The sequence below is a fragment of the Equus caballus genome, chromosome X, assembly GCF_041296265.1.
Source record: "Equus caballus isolate H_3958 breed thoroughbred chromosome X, TB-T2T, whole genome shotgun sequence".
NCBI classification, from domain to species: domain Eukaryota; kingdom Metazoa; phylum Chordata; class Mammalia; order Perissodactyla; family Equidae; genus Equus; species Equus caballus.
Genome location: NC_091715.1, coordinates 15674803 through 15697843, shown reverse-complemented (window position 1 = coordinate 15697843; position 23041 = coordinate 15674803). Strand labels below are relative to the sequence as shown.

The 23041-nt window shown below is 40.9% G+C and overlaps 1 protein-coding gene across 17 annotated transcripts in view; it reads left to right on the top strand.

Annotated features, from left to right (window-relative positions):
* Positions 1-3260: 3260 nt before the first annotated feature.
* Positions 3261-23041, top strand: part of RPS6KA3 (ribosomal protein S6 kinase A3) — a 112069-nt gene continuing 92288 nt past the window's right edge. For 3 of the 17 annotated variants that reach the window (XM_070256763.1, XM_070256756.1, XM_070256759.1), the window contains exon 1: positions 7577-7613. Coding sequence is in view for 1 of the 17 variants with exons in the window: in XM_023633592.2 (XP_023489360.1) it covers positions 3697-3765 (69 nt within the window). In the remaining 16 variants the exon portion in view is untranslated. Of the gene's footprint in view, positions 3766-7576; positions 7614-12367; positions 12522-23041 lie in introns of those variants that run through there. The other 14 variants (XM_070256761.1, XM_023633595.2, XM_070256757.1 and 11 more) reach the window with 13 other exon arrangements.

Below are 23041 nucleotides of genomic sequence, written 5' to 3'. Positions count from 1 at the left end.
GACTTATGTGTGTGTGTGGGGAGTGGGGGACATAGAATCAGTAGGTAACTGGATCGGCCCTTTCTGCTGATTTTGCACCCAGAAGCCCAAAAAGACAGTGTAATGTGAGGATATCACTGAACACTATAGGAGTTGTCGGAATACATAAAAGGTTCAGCGTTAAAGGAAAGCTCTAAAGAGTGCTGTCCTATAGAACCATAGTACCAATCTTGACAAATAAGCCAGATATATATGTAAGTATACATTTTATAGTAGCCACATAAAAAAGTAAAAAACAGGTGAAATTAATTTTAATGAAGTATTTTATTTAACTCAATATTCAAAATATCACTTCTACAGGTAGTCAGCATAAAAAAATTATTATGAGGGGAAGGGATGGGGGAGGGCAAAAAGGATAAAGGGGCACACACATATGCTGATGGATAAAATCTAGGCTATTGGTGGTGAGCACGAGGCAGTCTATACAGAAACTGATATATAATAATGTACACCTGAAATTTACACAACGTTACAAACCAATATGACCTCAATAAAAAACATTTTTAAATTATTAACGAGATATTTTACATCCTTTTTTTGTACTGTCTTTGAAATCTGGTGTGAACTTTACACTTACAGCACATCTCACCTGTGGCCAGCCAACCTTCTTTTAAGTGCTCAAGAACCACACGTGGCCAGTGGCTACCATATTAGTGCACACAGAGTGATCTCTAGAGGCAGCTGTTCTTTGAATAACTACACTTAGAGTTTTCGTTTCTTAAACAGGAAAAAATATTAATCCTGCTCAGGGCAATATCAGCTTCTATATTCAAATAACTCTTTTTGCTGCCACCTACAAGAAAAATTGATTTTTTGATTTTCCCAATTTCTCCCAGCCGGAGAGCACCACTCTTGGATTTAATAAAAGAAATAAACGAAAAAAGTTTATTGTTAATTAAAAGGAAAAAAAATTGCTTTCTTTTCTGGCAAAAAAGGAGAATAGCATTTTTCTAAATCGATTCACAAATACTTATCAAGTTGATAAGTCCAAGACATCTGTGCTAGTGGTTCTTTAGCCCATTATTAACAGTTCGTTTAATGCTTAATTCCTGCAGTGTGGCCACTGTTCACTTTACTTTTACACATCAACTAACTTTGTTTTAAAAGTTCTTTCTCAAGTTCTCAAGGTAAAAAGAAATGAGTAAAAGTTGATACTGAAATCAACTTTTCAGTATACAAAATTTGATTTATTTAAAAAAGGTTAGTACACTCTTTGATGGAGTAATTAGCGCTGGACAGTGTTAAATACATAATCATCATCTCTTTTCAGCTATATATGATTTTACTAAAGCAAGAATATTAATTGGAATAATTGATCACTATTTGGGGGACTAATTTACCTTAAACTAACCAAATTGACTAAAACCTCTTTTCGCTATAAGTAATGGTAATGTGGCTTTGCAATGTAAATGAAAGATAAATTAGGTACTTTGTATGTAAATGCAAAAAACCCCACAACTCCTTATCTTCAAACTTTTGCAAGCTGCTTTTACCCTCAGGAATTACAGAGACGGTGCTGCCAAATTAGCTGAGTCTGGGTGCAGATTGGATCTGCAGCACTTGAATCAAGCCTGTTGGGGGAGGTGACAAAATCACGAGCTAAGTCCTCCCCACCCCCCAACCCACAGACCACGCTGAGCCTGCCCAGATGTTGCTCAACTCTGAGCTGTCCCTCCCCCCGCCGCCCCCCTCCCCCCCGGAGTCCAAGGCTGCGGGAGAGGGCGCGCAGCGAGGATTTCCGGCCGCCTCCTCAGGTTCCCTAAACAGATGGAGCCTCTTCAGGTGACCATGAGGCTCCCTGGCCTCGAGCCTCTGCCAAGGGGCGCGCCGGCAAAGACCGCAGAAAAAGCCCAACACCTGCCTCTTTCCGGCCCAGCGAGAAACCTTGCACCGCCCGCGCAGCCCTGGCCGGCTAGGTGTGGGGCTCTAATCTCATCCTCACACCTGCGTTAGGGAGGAAGGCGAGGGCTCTCCAGGTGTTTGGGTCCCGGGAGGATGAAAGGGAGCTGTTAAAAGGCGTGCACCAGGAGCGTAGCGGGGGACGCGATGTGGTGGCCGGGCGTGGGAGGACCTGGACGCCTGGGCCGAGGCCTGAGGGGATGAAGGCACTGGCCGGCCTGGAGATTTCCCTTTACTTTTGTCCTTCTCCTTGTAGAGGGGTTAGCCAGTGGCTGTAGTAGCTTTCCACTCAGCCCGGCGACTTTTACACAATTCTGCCCGGGCGCAGGGAGCTTGCCACCGCACCTGGCGCAGGGAACACGAGGTCGAACCCTCTCGGGACCCACTCCAGACGCCCAGGCCTCTTCCTACAAGCTCGCCTCGTCTTGGGCTCCGTCGCCGTCTGGGGATTGGGTTTCCCTAACCCAGGGCTTCCCTATCTTGGTCAGGAGGAGGAGTTAGAACCCCTCCCTCTCTCCCCCTCCTCCACCCATGGCCAGCCTGATTTTTTTAAATCTAATCTTTTATTTAAAGTCAACAGAGGAGCAGGAACCCCGGGTTCCTGCCAACAAGATATTTTTAAATAATTCCCTAACCTCTGCTGAGAGAGGCAGCCTTAAGGAACCTCCTTGTTTTCTCCTTCGAGAAGATTGACGCAACAGGGAGTGGGGGGACTTCGAGGGTCAAGGCTGAAGCTCGAGGGCTCTGAGGACTAGAGGGGCGACTCATGCAAGACGAATGAATTCCAAATATTAAAAATATAATACAAGAGCGTCAATTTGGAGAGTCTTGAATCAAATCTCGAGCCGAACCCCCAGGGTGCTCCCGGGCATGAAGCCTTCGGTGTCCCTGTCGTGGGGGGTATGGAGACAGGTCAGGTGAATGCCCAGCGTGTGACCCTGGAGAGGGCGGGTCCTGGGCCATTACGGGATGCGCCTATAGACTCCGCGCGCCTATACGCACCCACGGAGGACTCAGGCCGAAAAGACTCCCACGCCCCCTCCCGGGGTCCTTGGCACCAGACCGTGCCCCCTGCGCCTCGCTCATCTCCTCCAGCTGGGCGGGGACCCCTGTTTCTCTCCATCCCCAAGGAGCCTCCGACCAGCTGAGACCCGTAGCAGTCAAAGGCACCCAACCTTTCCCCACTCCTGCCTTTCCCCTCTTCCTTCCCTCGCCTCCCTCCGACACCCCCAGATCTCTCGGGTTCGCCCTTCCTGAAAGTAGGCGAGGCCCAGAAGCTGGGGCCGGGGCGAGGAAGGAGGGAGGAGCGGAGCGCGGCGGCCGGGGGCGTGTCCCCCCAAGCCCCGCCCCCGGGTGCGCGCGGCGGTGGCGGCGGCGGCCGAGCCTCGCTCTGAGAGACAGGTATCGCTTAGGCGCCATGTTGTGAGCGGAAGTGGGGGAGCGCGCGGCGGCCGCTGTTCTGCTGGGAGCGGGCGCGGGAACCGGCGGGGGGGGGGGGGGCGGAGCTGTAGTCCCGGCGGCGGAAGGAGGAGAGGAAGAAAGGGGCGAGACCCGGTGCCCGGCAGCGGCGCGAGGCTCTCGCTCGGCGCGCGGACGTCTCCAGCCGGGCACGCGGCGTTCGAGGGTCGGTGTCGGCGCCGAGCCCTCTCCCGGGCAGCCGCCGCTGCTGCCGTGGGGCTCGGGCGGCGACGGAGCGGGGCCGGCCGCGGGGCGGGCGGGGAGGGAGGAGGCGGTGAAGGCGGCGGGCCGGGTGGGAAGATGCCGCTGGCGCAGCTGGCGGACCCGTGGCAGAAGATGGCTGTGGAGAGCCCGTCCGACAGCGCTGAGGTGAGTGCAGCCGGGCGGCCGGGGCTGGCGCGTCCCCTCCCCTCGCCCCCGCCGGCGCGCTCCCCACCCGGGAGCCGGCCACTCGGCCCCTTCCTCTGCCGCTCACCTCTCGCCTCGGTCTGGGATTCCGGTTTGGGTAGTTGAGGTTGGTCTCTTTGCCCTTCTGTTCCTCCCACCCGCACCCACACCTCCCCTCCCTCGCTCGGGGGGCTGTGGGGTGGCGGCGCGTGGGATTCGGAGTGGGCGCTGCGCTGTGTAAGGAGCCGATTGTGATCAACTTTGCGTGGGGGGAGCGGCAGGCGGAGCGGGGGCCGGCCCGGAGTTGAGAAGTTTGGCCCTGCCGGGTTGGGGGCTTCCCTGGACCCGGGTTACTTGGGGCGATGAAGAACTGGGTGGGGATGGGGTTCACCGGAGAGCAGGGACTCCCGAGTCTGGCCGGGGGAGGGGGTTGCTGCGGGGGCAGGTACAGCCCAGGGCAGGGGTGGCGACCTGGGGGGGGGTTTCGGGTAGGGGTTGCAGGACAGCCCAGGGGGTTTGCCTCCCCCCATCTGCCGCAGCGGTTTCTGCTGCTGCAAGGGAAAAAGTAGAAACCTGAGGTCCCCCCCACCCCCGTTTCTGAGGTCGCTGAGCTCGAGGACCCCGTCCTCGTGAGTTTAACTTGAGTTTCCTGTCCATGGAGGTAAGAGGGTGATATTCAAGGAGACCAGCGGCCGCCGTAAAGGGCTTTCTGGTTCTCCTCGCCCGGGATCCTGGTGACTGTCCCTGAGACACCCTCCCGAGTGCCAAAACCCAAAGAATATACCCAAACAGGGCAAAGCAGAATTTCCCCGGACACCCCACGGCACCGAGCTTTTCGCAGCCGCCCCTGTCCCGGAACCAACTCGGGGTCTGCGAAAATAATCCAGGCAAGACCCATTCCAGGGCATCAGCGCTCCTCTCCGGAGTGGAAAATCAATTCCTGATGGTGGCGCGTCTGTGATTCTTCCTCCTGGACTTTTTTGCTGTCTTCTATCCGCACAGCGGACTTTGGGGGATTACAGGATGATAGGCTGCGTGTGTGTAATAGTTACTGAGTGAGTGACCCCATTTCTGGAAAGCATGACTGAAACGCGGGGGTGGAATGGGGCAGGCTCCGATGAGTGGTGTACTTGGCGGCCGCTGCTGCCCTGCCGGCCTCCGCAGTGTGAGAGGTGGATAGGGTTACTGGTTACGTCAGTAAGACCGAGGCTCAGTTTGATCTGAGATGCGGGACACTTGCATTGTCGGGTATATAATGGAAGAGGAGGGGGATCCGTGCAAATCGCTTTTCAGTTTTTTCCTGCTCACCTCCACTGCTGTATAAAATGTTTACTTGCTCTCCCTAACGCAAGCAGAGTTGCAATAGTGCTTACAATTGGTGCTTAGTATTTTGCGACTTGGATCGTATTTTCCAAACCCAAACGAAACGCTGCTCTTCAATAGAAAAGACATTGATATATGTTACCTAGATTTTTTTCTTAAGAGGAGTCATGTTTTGAAGGCTGGCAGAATTACGAGAATTTCATTTAAAATTATGTTAGCCGGTCTAATACTATAAATCTTTTATAAGAAACTCAAATTTAGAATGTTATTCATCCTTCGAATGGATAGTGTGAAAAGTAGTATGCCAGGGGGCTCTTTTCATTCATTTTTTTCCCCTCAGAAATTTTTTTGCATTAAAAATATAGCTAAAAGATTAATAAGATATGTTCTCAAAGTGCTGACCTTGTGGAAAGAAATTGAATTTGCTTTGAACCTGATTTTTAGATGCAAACCTTAACATTTGCAACTCATAATCATCCACATTTCTGCTTGGCACGTATCAATGTGCAAAAAAAAGTCATTTAAAATTCTACCTTATCCTTTTCTATGTAGCATACATTAGGATAAAGAAGGCGCAAAACTGATATTTATTTAGCACTTATTTTATGGCAGATACCGTGCTACATGCTATTTCATTATGTTTCCTTGACCCAGCAGAGTAGGATTATGATCCCCATTGTTACAGATTAAGAAACCGAATCTCAGAAGTTAAGGGCCCAAAGATTATAAATAGTAAATGGCAGAGCCATAATTCAAAGCCAGGTGAATATAATTCGTGTACTTTGCTTTATATTACAGTAACTGCTTCAAATCCTTTGTGGAAAAATACAGGGTATAAATAAATAAGCCAGTAGTTAGAGGTCATGTATTTTTCAGAAACAATTGTGATATTATAAGAGGTCTCATTTGTTAAAGCAGTTATTTTGGTTACTGTCATGGTTTCCAGAACCTGGCAGATAGGACTCCACACTTTGCCATTTTCAAAGAATTTTCTTGATATTCTGCATGAGGTATGTCAAACTGAGCCAGTGCTGCCTAGATTTATTAAAACTAGATTTTAACAAATTGCCTTTAGATATTTTGTTGCCTTTGGTTGTTCAACTGTTTCAAGTAAATTGCTTCTGATGCAAATTTGGAAATATTGAAACCAGTAGGGAAAAAGTTGAGAATTTTCATTCAAAAGTCTAACATTGGGCTTAATATTATACCTCTCTCTCTATATATGTATATAGTATGTAAGATTATACATTTCCTCCCCAGTAAGTTCTTATCAGAGAATAATTGTATTTTACGAGAGTCAAATCATTTTTTAAAATAGTCATTTACTTGAGTAAATACATCAAAAATTTTCTCTCCAGGCTAAAATATTTCAAGGTTGGTCTCTGTAGGAATTTACATTTATGGTCTCACCCCAGTAGACTGTGAACTCTTGAAAGCAGAGACTTTTTTTTTTCCTCTGTATCCTCAGCACTTAACACAGTACCTGGCACATACATATTATGGACCCAGTGGATGTCCGCTGAGTGAATTATGAAGGTCAGGAATAGGGTGGTTATCAGTCTTATCTCTGTCCTTATCATTTTATTCTTACATTGAAATATGAACAATCTTAAAAGACCTGAGGACCTCACCAGAAGTACAGGCAGTTTCTTCATTCCTTTATATGGCCTTCCTGCTTTAAGACCTCACATGAGTCTCATGGTACTCAAAACAAAAAAACCCTTGTGGTTGAACTCAAACATGGGTCAGAACAAGATAGGTTAGAAGTAGGCCAGATGTTTAAAGAAGCAAGTTTAGAATAATAAAAGAAGTACTATGTAAGCAAAGTCAAGATTGGTACAAGATTAAAAAACAAATAGCTTCCTAAATAGTCCAGGTGAGTTCAGAACTCTTTATTGAGTTATCCAAAGATGCTGGTATGTTTTTGAATATTTGTCTGTTGAGGAGATCGATATCAAGGAATTGTGGCTATTCTGTTCTACAAATTCCTTGCCACTACTGTCAGGGACAACATTTACTGGATCATAAGCCTGACCTAAAGTGACACTTTTTTCTTAGTTTCAGTAGAGTAAGGATAAATGATAGTAAACATAACTATGAACAATTTTCAAAAGTAATAAAATTAAGGATGTTATTTTGCTTTATAGAAATGTGTTGCCTAAAAATAGCCACCTCAAATTCCTTTAAATAACAAGTACTCATAATGCATTGAAAAATAACTATATAAATATTTTCTTTATAAAATATGAGACCCTTGTGTTGGAAACCATCTTCAGTGGATGTGCAGCCATCTTTAACCTCAAAGATTATATTGGATTCTATATTACTTCTACTATATCAATATTAACTTTCTTATATTTCATCTGTAGGGAAAAACATTCTATTAAAGTATGATCATTGATTTTGAAAAAAATGTTTTATTAAGTTTCTTTTCCTTTTCCTGTTTCATTTTTACCACCTTTCAGGTTTTTTTCTTTCCCCCAATTGAAGATCTGAGGAGAGGACAGGTATTGTTACATGTCAACTGTCAAGTAACTGTGACACATTACTGAACACTTCATTGTTTTCAGTGATTATGATATAGGATGTCAGTTTTTGTTAAACTGAAATTTAGGAAAGTTTGCTTAATTTTGGCAGCTTGGTCCTATACTAATGGGTTGATCCCAAATGTGAAACTTCTTTGGTACATTTAAATTTTAAGATAAAGAGGTAAACTTATCTAATGAGAGAAACAAGTATAGGCAGACTTTGCCTTTTCTTTAGTATGTTTCTGGAAATCACAATGAGTATATCTGATTTTTATATAAGAAGAGTGGTATAATTGGGATGTGCATTCTTCACCAAGGACATGACATTTAGTAAATTATAAAATGATCAAAAATATAGCAGGTCATTTATCAAAAGTCCAAATTGCAGAAGAATTGTTCTAAAGATTTTTTAAAAATTTACTATCCACTAAAAAATTCATGCCATTGTGATCATTGACAAGACTTGCTCTAGAGTTCCGTGCTCAGGGACCTGTGATCTGCCAGGCTGTGAATGATGGGTGACGTCAAGTGGCCCGATTTGCCCGGTGCAAACTGGATGATGCTTTAGAGCCAGTGGTTAAGCTTACGGTGTACAACAGTGACATCTTGGTGGTCTCTTGGTAATGCATGAGTGTGATAGTGTTCAATTGTTTATATGTTTTGGTGGATAACAAGTTTTAAAGAATTGAAACGCAATTGTGCAAATATGTGTATTACATATCCCATTCCCCAATTCACATAGAACAAAACAAGCATTACTTGACGTAAGATTACTACTTGACATTAGATGCCCCCCCCTTTCAGAGTTGATACAATTTCCTGTGTCATTAATCTGGAACAATTACCAGGTCTCAGATATACTGGTTTATTATATTAAATAAATTGGTTATTTAATACCAAATAGCATGAAAGCAAAGATAAAACAACTATAAATCTTAATTTTTAAGTTAAATGTGTCGAGTTAACAAAATGAACACAAATATACAGTCATGTATTGCTTAACGATGGGGATATGTTCTGAGAAAGGTGTTGGCTGTTGTGTACTACACACCTAGGCTCCATGGTACTAATCTTAGGAGACCACCGTTGTATATGTGGTTTGTTGTTGACCAAAATGTCATTATGCAAGCATGACTGTATACATTTTATAAAACAGATTCAGGATAAAATCTGTCCATATAGAACATAACTATTATTTAACATATTTGGCCTATTTTGACTAAATACATTAGTTACTAGCAATTAAATATTTCAATTTTACTTATCTCCTTAAAATTTAGGAGGCACTTTGTTGGATAATTTGGATGTATGGCAAAGTGTTAAAGAACATAAGCTTTGGAGCCATAAAAACCTGGATTTGAGTCCTGGCTCTGCCACTTAATAACTCTGTAATCTTATGCAAGTTATTTAATATCTCTATGCTTCAACATCCTAATCTGTAAAACAGGGGTGAAAATAATATCTGTCTCATGGGGTTGTGGTGAGAACTAAATGAAATGATAATATATGTAAAGCACTTGGTTCAGCACATGGTTTGTTTAATAAATAATAGTTATAATGAATCATCTCTCTAACGGAACTGTCTGAGGAAGTTCTGTGTTTTTCCTCTGGGGTGACTTGTTCAGAATCAAGCAGAACAGTTAAAAATGATTTGCTTGATTGATCTGTTTAAACAGAGCTATTATAATATCTGAATATAATTGTAAGAGTAAGGTCAACAGAGATCTCTTGAATCTTGTCCTTTTTTGTGTTGTTCCCCTCTTCGATATTGTCTTTAAAGGGGGAAAGCACATAAAGAACATACCGAAGAATATATGTGGAAGAAGGAAGAGAGGAACGTATGTTCACATTTCAACATTGCTCAAATTGGAAGGTGTCTCACAATCCATGGCATGTTGTTGTTTAATTAGCAGTGGGTTTTTTCCTTAGTGATATTTAAGATCATAGTATATCTTACACATGATGTCGTCTTATAATTAATGAAATATGGTACATCCTGTAGGTCAACTTCATGAAGGAAGTATATCCCTGAAGAAATGGATAAAGTCAATATATAGGGCCAATAAGTACGATTTTAACTTATTTTCTGAAGCATACCAAAATAAAATGTGCACACCTTTTTAGATTTTAGGATCAGTTCTGTTAATTTCATTTTTAGGGACAGAACTTAATACGGCACACCTCCTTCCTCATTACTCTAAACACATTTGTTCTTGTTATTTGAATATGCCATGAGTAACTGGGTTTTCCTGTTCAGAAATATAATCCTTTGGATTTGGTTTGTTATGTGTTATTGGTACTTAAGGAACTTTAAATAGTACATACTATTTTTAACTGAGAAGTCTCTGGAATGTTAAAGGTGTATCTGTGCCCCAACAACCATCTCCCTCCTCCAAAAAAAAAAAAACATAGGAGCGTGGCATAATCAAGTAAAATTGGGAATTGTGGAGTTAAACAAGATTTGACCAATTTCTTTACTGCATAACTTCTTAGAACTTTCAAGATGATGATGTACATGATGAATCTGCAAAAAGGATATAGCCCACAGCAGTTGAGACTTGATGTCAGAACCCCTTTTTCATGAACCATCTATTGAGGTCTCAAAGGACACAAGTGCTTTGCAGAACACAGTTTTGGAAAGTCTGATAAATACAGTAACATGATCCAGTATTGCCTGGAAATGAGCTATTGTGTTTAATTGTCTGTATCAAAGCTTCTTTTTTTTTAACTGTTGAGAGTTTTTGTTTCATTTTGCATTGAAATCTTTCTAAATTAAAATTGTATGGCAATTTTCCATGTGAATAGTGGACAAAAAATTTAAGTATAATAATTTAAATAAAAGTTTAAAATAATTTAAACTTTTTTATTCAATGTTCTGAAAATTGATGGTCATATTCTACCTTAATATAAGCTAATTGCCCCTACTAATGGCCCCTACGCTGACTTGCTTTGTACCTTATACCTAATATTCATAGTTTTTGAAAACTCTCTTTTATCATCTGCTACTTTATGCTGCTGTCATTCTGCCTACCTCTCCCATTCTCCTTTTTAAATTAATTGCTTCTAACTTTCACTTAATAGAAAACAAGTAGCTAGGGTTAATGATATTTTGATGCAACCATTTCTAACTTGGGAACAATGTTACTTCATCTTAAAAAAGCAATTTACACTTACAGTTTACCAAATAATGTAAAATAGCATCCTCCCCCTTTTTCTGATCTCTGCCCGTCATGTACACATACCTCTGGAGTCAGGGGTATTTGATGGGCATATTACCTACTCATAAACAGTGATTTTTATGCTTCGGCATACCATAACAGAATGGCTCAATTACTAGCGTTGCCTACTCTGCATCGTTACCTTCCTATCTCAAAGGTGTCAGCTAGAAAGGAATGCGAATGAACTAAAGAACAGGCAGCCACAAGACCAAAAGCTGGCCTACTGCCCCACCTGGAGTCAGGTCTCCACATTGTCTTTTGGGGGTTTTTTTGTGGGGTTTTTTTTTTTTCATGTGATAGTTCTAGTTTCCTGAATATTAGATACCCTACATTTATGTGTAAATCCAAAGGCACCTTTATATTTCCTGTTATTCTTCTACTCTATTAATATAAATTGAATTACAGCAACAGCATAACAAATCAGATTTACCCATCTTAACTAATATATTCATGTTTTCTTACATACCTTAAAAACTAATTATGTTTTATCTACCATGTAAATTGATTTTTATAATCTTGCATATGACGATGACCTCATCTTCAAATCTGACCTGGTCATCTAGATTTCTGTGAGCTTGCCTCTAATCCTTTGGTCCACAAAGCTTGTTATAGGAAACTTGGTTCAGTCATTTGATATGTGTTAGAAGCAGATGTCAAATGATAGCCTGAAGCAAAAGATCATTTTGACATTAATAGATTGAAGTGCATCTCAAGCGCAGTGTTCAGGGAGAAATATTCACTCCAGAAATCTTGTAGAACCTATACTAAGAACCTAATTTACCTAGAATGTTATTTCAGTTCTTCACATTTAGAAGCAGAGGAGTCCACCTAAAAACAATAGAAAATAGTGGGAAAGATTTACTTAAAAAAAGCAACTTCCCTTTTAGCACCATTCAGTAGCCACTAGTCACATGTGGCTATTGAGCGCTTGAAATGCGGCTAGTGTGGCTGAGGAACTGAATTTTAAATTTAATTTTAATTTAAATAGTTACGTGACTATTGGCTACCCCATTGAACATCACAGTTCTAGATTATAGGATTAGTACAAATTGAACCCTTTTTTCCTACACAAGTGTTTTTCAACCCTACCTTCTGTTATTTGTATTTTGAAATTAATAGGCTAAAGCTTTTTGTAAATTAAAAATATATTTAATATGCTTTTAAAAATTATGTTTAATCAGCTTTGCCTTGTCCCTCTTCTACCCTGAAGATTTTGATGAGCCCTCCTGGGTGGTACATGCCCCTCAAATCACCATTCTGTACTCTCTATTGCTTTACTAGTTTTACAGTGACATTTCTCATTCAAGTGATAACACTGAAGCATTGGGGATATTTAGCTTTACATTGCATTATGTAAAAAAAGTATTGCATTACGTTCACTATACTGTGCTGATTAATACTAGAAAAGTAGATTGGTACATCTTGGAAACTAACATTTAGTCAATGCCCCCTCTGACTAGACACTTTGTGTATATCAACTTGAATGAGGTAGACATAATTATCCTCAACTTACAGGTGAGAAAACTGAAGCCTAGAGAAGTTAAATAACTTGCTCATGGTTGCACAGCTAGTAAGTGAAGGAGACAGGATTCAAACCCAAGTCCAACAGATTGCAAGTTCCATTGACTTTCTACTAGACTGCCCTGCTTGAGTTGAGAACAGCATATAGGTGAGTGACTCAGTCTGGATGAAATCTCCTGCAGAGGAGAAAGGTTACAGGTGGTTTGTATAAGTAGATATTTTTATGGGAATGTATAGGTAGAGTTAGAAAAGTTAAATCAATATTACTCTCCAAATACAACATGGGTTAAACAGACTTTTGTGAGCTAGCCTGAGAAACAGCATTTGTGACATTCTATAGGAAAATGTTTTGAGATTTATAAACAGCTATCTAACAAATGAACATTTGAAACAAAAACTGCAGTGTTTAGGAAAGGGAGGCTGCCTAGGTGTTACTTAACAGCTCTCCGTACGGAAGCCCCTGGGTGTGTGCTTGAGTAACTGTGCTGTTTGTTAATTGCAGCTTATTAAATCATTACTTCTTTATATTTGCATCTTCTTTTCAGAAAAGTCCATTTAACATTCCCTCAAAGTGCCAGAAAACAGGATCTGGTTCAACCTGAAAAGTTGCCAATTATCTTGCTACAGTATCAGAAAAGGAAATTTAAAGAAAAGTTACACAATCATTGGTGTTTTTTTTTTTCTTTGGGTTTTTAAACTGTTAGGTCAAATAGCCCTAATTAATCTCTTTTAAAATTGAGATAAGATATACATACCACAAAATTCACCCTTGTAAGGTATACAATTCAGTGGTTTTTAGTATATTCACAAGGTTGTGCAACCATCACCACTATCTAATTACAGAACATTTTCATCACCCCCAAAATAAATCTCATACTCATTAGCAGTCACCCCATATACCCTCCTTCCCCTAGCCCCTGGCAACCAGTAATCTACTTTCTGTCCCTGTAGATTTGCCTGTTCTGGAATTTCATATTAATGGAATCATACAATATGTGGCCTTTGTGTCTCACATCATTAACATGAAGTTTTCAAGGTTCATCCATGTTATGACATGTATCAATGCTTCATTCCTTTTTATGGCTGAATAATATTCAGTTGTATGGATCTACCACATTTGTTTATACATTCATTGGTTGATGGACATTTGGGTTGTTTCCACTTTTTGGCTATTATGAGTAATGCTGCTATGAACATTCATATACAAGTTTTTATGTGAACATATGTTTTCAGTTCTCTTGGGTATATACCTAGGAGAGGAATTGCTGTGTCATATGGTAAGTCTATATTTAACATTTTGAAGAACTACCAACTTGTTTTTCAACTTGCTTGTACCATTGTACATCCCCACCAGCGGTGTATGAGGGTTCTAATTTCTCCACATGCTCACCGACACTTATTATTGTCTTTTTCATTATAGCTGTCCTAGTGTGTATGAAGTGGTATCTCATTGTGGTTTTCATTTGCATTTCCCTAATGACTAAGGATTTTAAGGATCTTTTCATGTGCTTATTGTCTACTTCTGTACATAATTAATTATTGTGTTTATTTCCTTACTGAGTTTGGAGGCTTGACTGGAGTTTTGCTCTAATGCTGTTATAGAAGATCCTTATCTATGTTATGTTATATACATAGTTCTTCTCTGAAAACTTGGTTTCAATTTGTGCTTTTAAAAGATTGTCTTCATTTTTAGGTGTGATAAATACAAAGCTTTTCCTAGAACAGTGATTTTTCCAACTGGGTTAATAGAGTCCCACCTTCTATGGAAGTACCTTAGGATACCTTATCACCTGGGCCACTCCTTCTCCCAGCCAGAGCAGAGTTCCTAGACAAACAGAACAAGGGGTTAAAGGTTAATTATGGAAAGTTATAGAAAGAAAGCAAAGATTGAGGCAGTGATAATTTTCCTTAACAGTCTCCTCAGTCTTGTTATACTATTCTATAGTTTCTTATTTAAAGCAAGAGTGCAGGAATTAATTGAAGGTCAATACAAACAAAAGGTCTAGAATCTTTGAAATTAAATATAAGTCAACAGGTAAATCAATTCTTTTCAAGAATCCATCTCTTAAATAAAGTGAGATATATAGGTGTTCCATTTAAAGAAGTAAAAATGCAAAACAAAAGCCCTGTTTGCCTCCTTTCTTTCAAGTTCCTGCTGGCTATTGGTAGAATTCAAGAGGAATAACTATCACAGTGGATGTTGATAGCAGTAAAGGGGGTTACTTAAAGAGAGAAATGTCACAGTCAAGTTAAAAATAAGATTTGCCTTGGATTATTAAGAAAAGGAGCTCCTAAATGAGTTTTCAAGTGATCTTTCCCCCTGGCTGTTCTGAGTGTGTATAGTGTAGCATTAGGTGATAATGAATGAAATAGAGTTCTTTCCTTTGGAATATTATAGTCTAAAAGTACTGAGGTGGACAGGCAGTTGAATAACATGAAGCAGGCTAAATTAGCCAGGAATAACATAAACAAACATAATTGAATCTTTAGGGGAAAATTATGATCCATGATGTTACGGCAGTTTTTCATAGTGCATTTTTAACCATAATGTGGAAAGCTGGAAAATAAGTGTTATTACCTCTGACACTCAATTTAGTTCCTTTTAACACACACATACACACAAAGAAAATAAATGTTATTTTCAACATAATAATGAGTCACTGGGAGGACACTTGTGATTCTGCCAAGATGGAGGAGCCCTACTTCTCCAGGGTCCTCCTTTGCAACTAAAACACCTTAGACATAACACAACAGATAAGCACAGGAACACCCTGAAAGGTGGAAATAAGAAGGCACACTGCACACAGACTCTAGGACTCAAGGAATGACACAGATAGTGTGTTCCTTGAGTTTTCTTATTGTCTCCCAGATATCCTGGTCAGGGTGCTGTTAAAGCCTCCAGCCTGGGACCACCAACAGGCATAGACAGAAAGGGCTCTAAGAAAAGCCTGTTTTCTTTAGCCAGATGACTGGGGAAAGGGTAGCCTAACAATAGTAAACCTTTTTGGTAGTACCCACCCTCCTATAGCCAAACGCCAACAGAAAAATCCCACCCTACTCCAAAGAAGCAAGTGGCAGTGCTCTGATTCCACCACCCAGTGGAGTTGGCTGGACACATCAGGGACCTAATCTCTCATTCCTTGCCTAGCAAAAGCAGACAGAACTTTGATTCCCCCTATTGTGGGGGCAGGTGTGTTTAGCAGGTTGAGCAGGGACCTGATCTTCCCTCACTCCCCCATCCCATCCCTTGCAGAAGGAGGTGATACTCTCACTAGGGTAGTGTGAGTGGGGTCCAGCATCCAGTCGAACTTCACCCCAACCTGGAAGCAATGAGACTTAACAAGGTGGTATGAGGCAGGGCTAGTCCCCAGTAAACCTCCCCCTGCCCTATGTCATGAGCAGCTGAGCCTCCACCCTCACCCCAATATCAACAAGGCAAAACAAGATGGTTGGAGGTGGGCTAGTCAACACTGCTTCCTCCTTCCCCTAATGTCAGTGGGGCCCAGTGGGGAGCTGAGCCTCCATCCCCATCTGGCATCTGCAGGGTGGAACAAAGTGGTGGATGGCAGGGCTGGTTGGCACTCCACTTCACCCTCTCCCCTTCCCTGTTGTCAGCTGGGCCCTTCAGGGAGCTGAGCTTTCCACCTTACCTTGCAGCAACAAATCAGTGTGAGTCAGATCTCTGCTTGCCCTCTCCCTGTTGTCAGTGGGGTCTGTCAAGGGGCTGAGCTTACACCCCTCCTCAGAGGCAATGAGGTGGTGTGGGTTGGTGCCCTACTTTCACTAGGACCAAGAGTGGAGCTGAACTTCCATCCCACCTGTCTGCAAAACAATGTGAGTCATTGTTCCACTTTTGCCAGGGTGGTGTTGGTGGGACCCAGCAGGAAGCTGAACATACACACTCACCCTGCCCTCACACTACACCTCAGTTGGTGGACTGCCTACTAAAAAAGATTAAATAGGATCCAGATTCTTATGATCTCCAAAACGTTCATTACACAATTGAAGATCTCTTATACTAAGAGCCAGGAAAATCACAACACGAATGAGAAAAAAGTCAACAGATGCCAACACTGACATGCTTCAGATCTTGACATTATCTGGCAAGGATTTTAAAACAGCCATCATAAAAATGCTTCAGTGAGCAATCACAAACACATTTGAAACAAATGAAAAATTAGTCTTAAGAAAAGAAGTAAAAGATACAAAGCAGAAAATGGAAATTTTAGAACTGAAAAATACAATAACTGAAATAAACTTGCTACATGGGCTCAACTGAAGAATGGAGATGACAGGAAAGAGTCAGTAAAATTGAAGATAGAGCAATAGAAATTATCCAATCTGAACAACAGAGGAAAAATAAACTAAAAAAAAAAATGAAGAGAGCCTCAGGAGCTTGGGGAACATTAACAAAAGATTTAACATTCATGTCATCAGAATCTTAGAAAGCAGAGAAAAAAGGTGGACCTGAAGAAATAATGGCTGAAAGTTTCCAATTTGGCAAAAGACATAAACCTACAGATTCAAGAAGCTGACTGAACCCCAAATGAGATAAAACCAAAGTAATCCACACTCAGACACATCAAAATCATCCTTTGGAAATGAGAAGTTGTTTAATGGGTATAGAGTTTCAATTTTGGAAGGTGAAAAAGTTCTGGAGATTGGTTGCACAACAATGTGAATGTATTTAACACACTGAACTGCACACTAAAAAAATGGTTAAGGTGGTAAATTTTATGTTACATGTATTTTACCACAATTTAAAAAATTTTAAATTGGACTAAAAGTAAAAGCAAAGAATCTTGAAAGCAGCTAGAGAAAAATGAGCTATTACCTATAGGGGAACAGTGATTCAAATGACAGCAGACCTCACATGGGGAACCATGGAAGCCAGAAGGAAATGACACACTGTTTCTCAAATGCTAAAAGAAAAGAACTGTGGTCCCAGAATTCTATACCCTGTGAAAATATCGTTCAGGAATAAAAGTGAAATCAAAGCAATCTCAGCTGAGGGAAAGCTAAGAGACCTGATCTATAGCAGATCCTGAAAGAATGACTACAGGTAGTTCTCCAAGCAGAAAGGAAATTATAAAAGAAGGATCTGGAACATCAAGAATAAAGAAATAAGAATAACATGAATTCTAGTCTCTTCCGGAAAATAGAAGAAGAGGAAACATTTCAGAACTCATTTTTTAAGGCCAATATTACCCTGATACCAAAACCTAAAGACAGTACAGAAAAGAAAACTACAGATCAGTATCCCTCAAGAACAGTGGGCTCACAGAAGACACAGAATCCTTGACAAAATGTTAGCAAAACAACTCCAGAAATGTATAAAAAGAACTATACACCATGACCAAATGAGTTTTATTCCAAGGATTTAAGACTGATTTAGTATTAAAAAAAGCATTTGATGTAGTCCACCATATTAAAAAGTTGAGGAGAAATCATGTTAATAATGCAGAAAACGTTAAACTAAACACTTATTCATAATAAAAACTCAGCAAGCTAAGAAAAAAAGGGAACTTTCTAAACTTGATAAAGAACATTTACCAAAACCCCACAGCTAACGTCCTTAATGGTGAAAGACTGAATACTTTCCCCTTAATATCAGGAACAAGGTAAAGATGTCCACTCTTAGCACTGCTATTCGACATAGTGCTGGAAATTATTGCCAGCATATTAGGCAGGAAAAGGAAATAATGAAGGACAGACTGGAAAGAAAGACATAAAACTGTCCCTATTTGCAAGTGACACGATGGCCTCCAATGAAAATCCCAAGGAATCTACATAAAACAAGAATAAGTGAGTTCTGCCAAGCTGTAAGATACAAGATCAGCATACAAGAATAAATTGTATTTCTGTATACTAGTGATGAATGTGTGGGAACTGAAATGAAAAAGTACCATTTGTAATTGCTCAAAAAAATACTTGGGTATAGCTCTAGCAAAACGTGTAGGACTTCTATGCTGAAAACTAAAAAATGCTGATGAAAGAAATCAAAGGTCTAAATAAATGGAGAAGGGTGCTGTATTCACAGATTGGAAGACTCAACATAATAAAGATGTTAATTCTCCCCAAATTCTTCTATAGATTTAACACAAGCTTATTCTAAAAATTATATGGAGAGGTAAAGGAACTAAAGTATCAGAAATAAGATTAAAGTGAGAGAATCACTCCACCTGATTTTAAGACTTACTATATAGCTTCAGTAATCAAAATTCTGTGGTATTGATGAAGGGCTAGACATAGATCGGTGGAATAGAATAGAGAACTCAGAAATATATCCATACAAGCACAGCCAACTGATTTTTGTCACAGGTGCAAAAGAAATTCAATGGAGGAAAGATAACCTTTTCAACATGGTGCTTAGAGCAATTACACATCCATAGGTCAAACAACGAACCTCAACGTAAACCTCACATCTTATACAAAAATTAATTCAAAATGGAGCATGGATTGAAATATAAAATGTAAAACTATAAAACTTTTAGATTCTGGATCAAGGTGATGGAGTAGGAAGATCCTTAGCACACCTCATCCCATGGACACATCAAAACTACAACCACATATAGAACAACTATTGGTGAGAGCAACCTGAGGACTAGCAGAACAGATTTTCTACAACTAAGAATATAAAGAAAGAGCCACATCAAGATGAGTAGGAGGGACAGAGATGCAGTCTAGTCAGAACCCACACCCCTGGTCTGGCAACCCAGAAGTGGGAGGATATCACAACCACAGAGGTCCTCCTGAATGAGAGGGGCGTGAGCCCCACATTGAGCTCCCCAGTCTGGGAGACCTGCACCAGGAAGACCATCGCCCATAACATCTGGCTTTGAAAATCAACGGGGCTTACATCTGGGAGAACTGGAGGGCTATAGGAAACTGAGACTCTGCTCTTAAAGGGCACACACACAAACTCACTCACTCTGGGTTCCAGAACAGAGGCAACAGTTTGAAAAGTGCCTGGGTTATACACGAAGGAGATTCATTGACTAATTTTAGAGTGTGTGCCAGAAGGGTGGGGATCTGTTGGAGCTTTCTCCAGGGGTGGAAGAGCTGGCAATGCCTTGTTTTGTTTTGTTTTTGCTTTCCTTTTACCTAGCTGGCCTGACCCCAGCTGGCACCATTTCTGACACTCTCCATCTACCTTGTTAATACTACTCACCCTACTCTGATGTTCCTCTGCAGACCCACCCCGACCAAGACTCCTCCAAAGTGGCTCCTGCCCCACCCCATCTGGTGAGCAGCACCAACTGGCACTGGAGCCCCTCCAAAGTGGCTCCTACCCCACCCCATGCAGTGGGCAGCCCTGGCCAGCGCTGGACCCCCTCCAAAGTGGCTCCCACCCTGGGAGGCCGGCCCCACACACCAGTGCACCTGCAGCAATCACAGCCCAGGCATAACAGGAGGCTGCACACAACCTACATAGGGGACACGCCTGGAGTACCTGGCTTTGGTGACCAGGAGCAATTGCACTACTAGGCCCCACAGGACGCCTTCTACATAAGGCCACCCCTTCAATACCAGGACATGGAGCTGATCTACCTAATACATAGAAACATACACAGAGAGTTAGGCAAAATGAAGAGATGGAGGAGTATGTTCTAAATGTGAAAGAACAAGACAAAAACCTCAGAAAGATAACAAAATGAAGATAAGCAGTCTACCAGATAAAGAGTTCAAAGTAATAGTCATAAAGATTTTCACCAAACTTGGGAGAAGAATGGATGGACACAGAAGTTCAAGAAAGAGATAGAAAATACAAAAAAGAAGCAGTCAGCTGAAGAATACAGCAATGCAATGCAATAATAAATGAAAAACACATTAGAGGGAATCAACAGCAGATTAAATGATGCAGAAGAACAGATCAGTGATCTGGAAGACAGGGTAATGGAAATCGCCCAATCAGAACAGCAAAAAGAAAAAAGAATTTTTAAAAAATGATGATAAGTTAAGGGACCTCTGGGACAATATGAAGCATACTAACATTTGCATTATAGTGGTCCCAGAAGGAGAAGAGAGAGAGAAAGGGACAGAAAACCTATTTGAAGAAATAATGGCTGAAAACTTTCCCCAGCCTGGCAAAGGAAACAGACATCCATGTCCAGGAAGCACAGAAAGTCCTAAATAAGGTGAACTCAAAGAAACCCACACCAAGACACATTATAATTAAAATGTCAAAAGTTAAAGAGAGAACCTCAAAAGCAGCAAGAAAAAAACAGCTAGTTACATATAAGGGAACCCCTACAAGACTATCAGCTGAATTTTTAGCAGAAACTTTACAGGCCAGAAGAGAGTGGCATGATATGTTCAAAGTGCTGAAAGGAAAAAATTTACAACCAAGAATACTCTACCCATCAAGGTTATCATTCAGAATTGAAAGAGAGAGATAAAGTTTCCCTGACAAGCAAAAGCTAAAGGAGTTCATCACCACTAAACTGGCCTTACAAGAAGTATTAAAGGGACTTCTTTAAATGAAAACAAAAGGCCATAACTAGAAATAAGAAAATTATGAGAGAAAAAAATCTCACTGGTAATGGCAAACATCATAAAGGTAGTGGATCAACCATCTATATAGCTGGTTTGATGGTTAAAAGGCAAAATTAGTAAAATCATCTATATCTACAGTAATTAGTGGATACACAAAAATATGTAAAATATGCCCAAAACATAAAATGTCGGAGAGGGGAATAAAAAGGATGAAAGTCAAGAATTATCAGAAGACTTCACTGTATAGTTTTTTTTTATTTGAAAGTTAGGGGTTAGGATTATGCTGAGAACCAGAGGAAGCAGATGAAAGCTGGTGTTCGAGTTAAAGAGATGGAACTGGCTTAGTCTGGTGGGGCGACAATAATTTCCTGAGCCTGGGAAGAGGGTAAGAATCCTGTGCTTCCAAAAGTCTGTATCTGCATTCAGAGTCCCTAATGGAGGGCATCTGTGGGATACTATGGCATGTGGACTCTAAGCACTGCCGCTTGGAAGCAGCTTTCCCAATCTGAAAGACTGCTGAGAGGAGCCATCTGGGGAGAGGAGTGCCCATCAGATGGCAGAGGACCAGCTCTATGGGACTTTTGGCAGTGATGGTGCCCACTGCAGACTTGGGACCAGGCTTCTCCCATAGTCTGGCACTAGATTTGTCAAGGATTCTTATGTGAGCTCATGGGTTGGATGCCACAGAACCCTAATAATGACTGAAATTAGATTTATGTACTCTGAGACAGGTTTAATTTATCTAGGAAAAAAAAATTTTTTGCAATGTTGCTCAAATTTATTTCCACCATGTGGGAAATATCTATGCATGTGAACAAGAGCTGGAAGGGTGTATTAGTTTGGTATGATGGTAGATGATTTTCCCCTCTCCAAAAAAAAAAAAAAAACCTTTTAGAATTTATACATAGGAGAAAATCTTCAGGACTGTGGACTAAGAGTTCTTAGACCAGATACCAAAAGCACAATCCATAAAAGAAAAAAATCAATAAATTTGGCTTCATCAAGGTTCAAAACTTTTGCTCTATGAAAAAGAGCATGTTAAAGGGATGAAAAGACAAGCTACAGACTGGGTGAAAATATTTGCAAACCAAATCTGAGACAGGACTTGTAGCTAGAATATATAAAGAACTCTCAAAACTTAACAGTAGCAAAGACAAACAATCCAATTAGAAATTGGGCAAAAGAGATGAACAGACATTTCACCAAAGAGGATATATGGACAGCAAATAAGCATATGAAAAGATGTCAACATGGTAAGCTATTAGAGAAATGAAAATTAAAACTACCATGAGATATCACTACATGCCTATTAGAACAGCCAAAATAAAAAATAGTGGCAATACCAAATGTTGATGAGGATGTGGACAAACTGGATCTCTCATAGATTGCTGATGGGAATGTAAAATGATACAGCCCTTCTGGAAAATAGTTTGACCGTTGCTTACAAAACTAAAATACACTTAGAATATGACCTAGCAGTTGCACTCCTGAACATTTATCCCAGAGGAATGAAAATGTATGTCCACACAGAAGTCTAAACATAAATGTTCATAGCAGCTTTATTTGTAATATCCACAAATTAGAAACCAAATGTCCTTCAGTGGGTGAATGGTTAAACAAGCTGTGGTGCATCCACACCATGGAATACTACTCAGCAACTAAAAGGAATGAATTGTTGATATACATAACAACTTGGGTGAATCTAAAGGGAATTCATGCTGAGTGAAAAATGGTTACATACTCTGTGATTCCATTTATATAACATTCTTGAAATGACAAAATTGTAGAAAGGAGAGTGGATTAGTGGTTGCCAGGGTTGGGAAGAGGGGAAGGAGGGAAGTGGGTGTGGTTATAAAGGCAATATGCAGGATCCTGGTAGTGATGAACTGTTCAGTGTCTTTACAGTGGTGGTAGATCCAGGAATTGACACATGGGATAACGTGGAGAACACACACATGAGAACCTGCAAAACCAGTGAAATCTACATAAGGTCTGGGCCATTTGTACCAGTATAAATTTCCTGGTTTTGACAGGAAGTTATGTAAGATGTAACCACTGGGTTCAGAGTATATGGGACATCTCTGCATTATTTTTGCAACTTCCTGTGAATGTATGATTATTTATAATTAAAAAGTTAAAAGTCAGAAAGCATTAGATAAAATTTAATGTCTA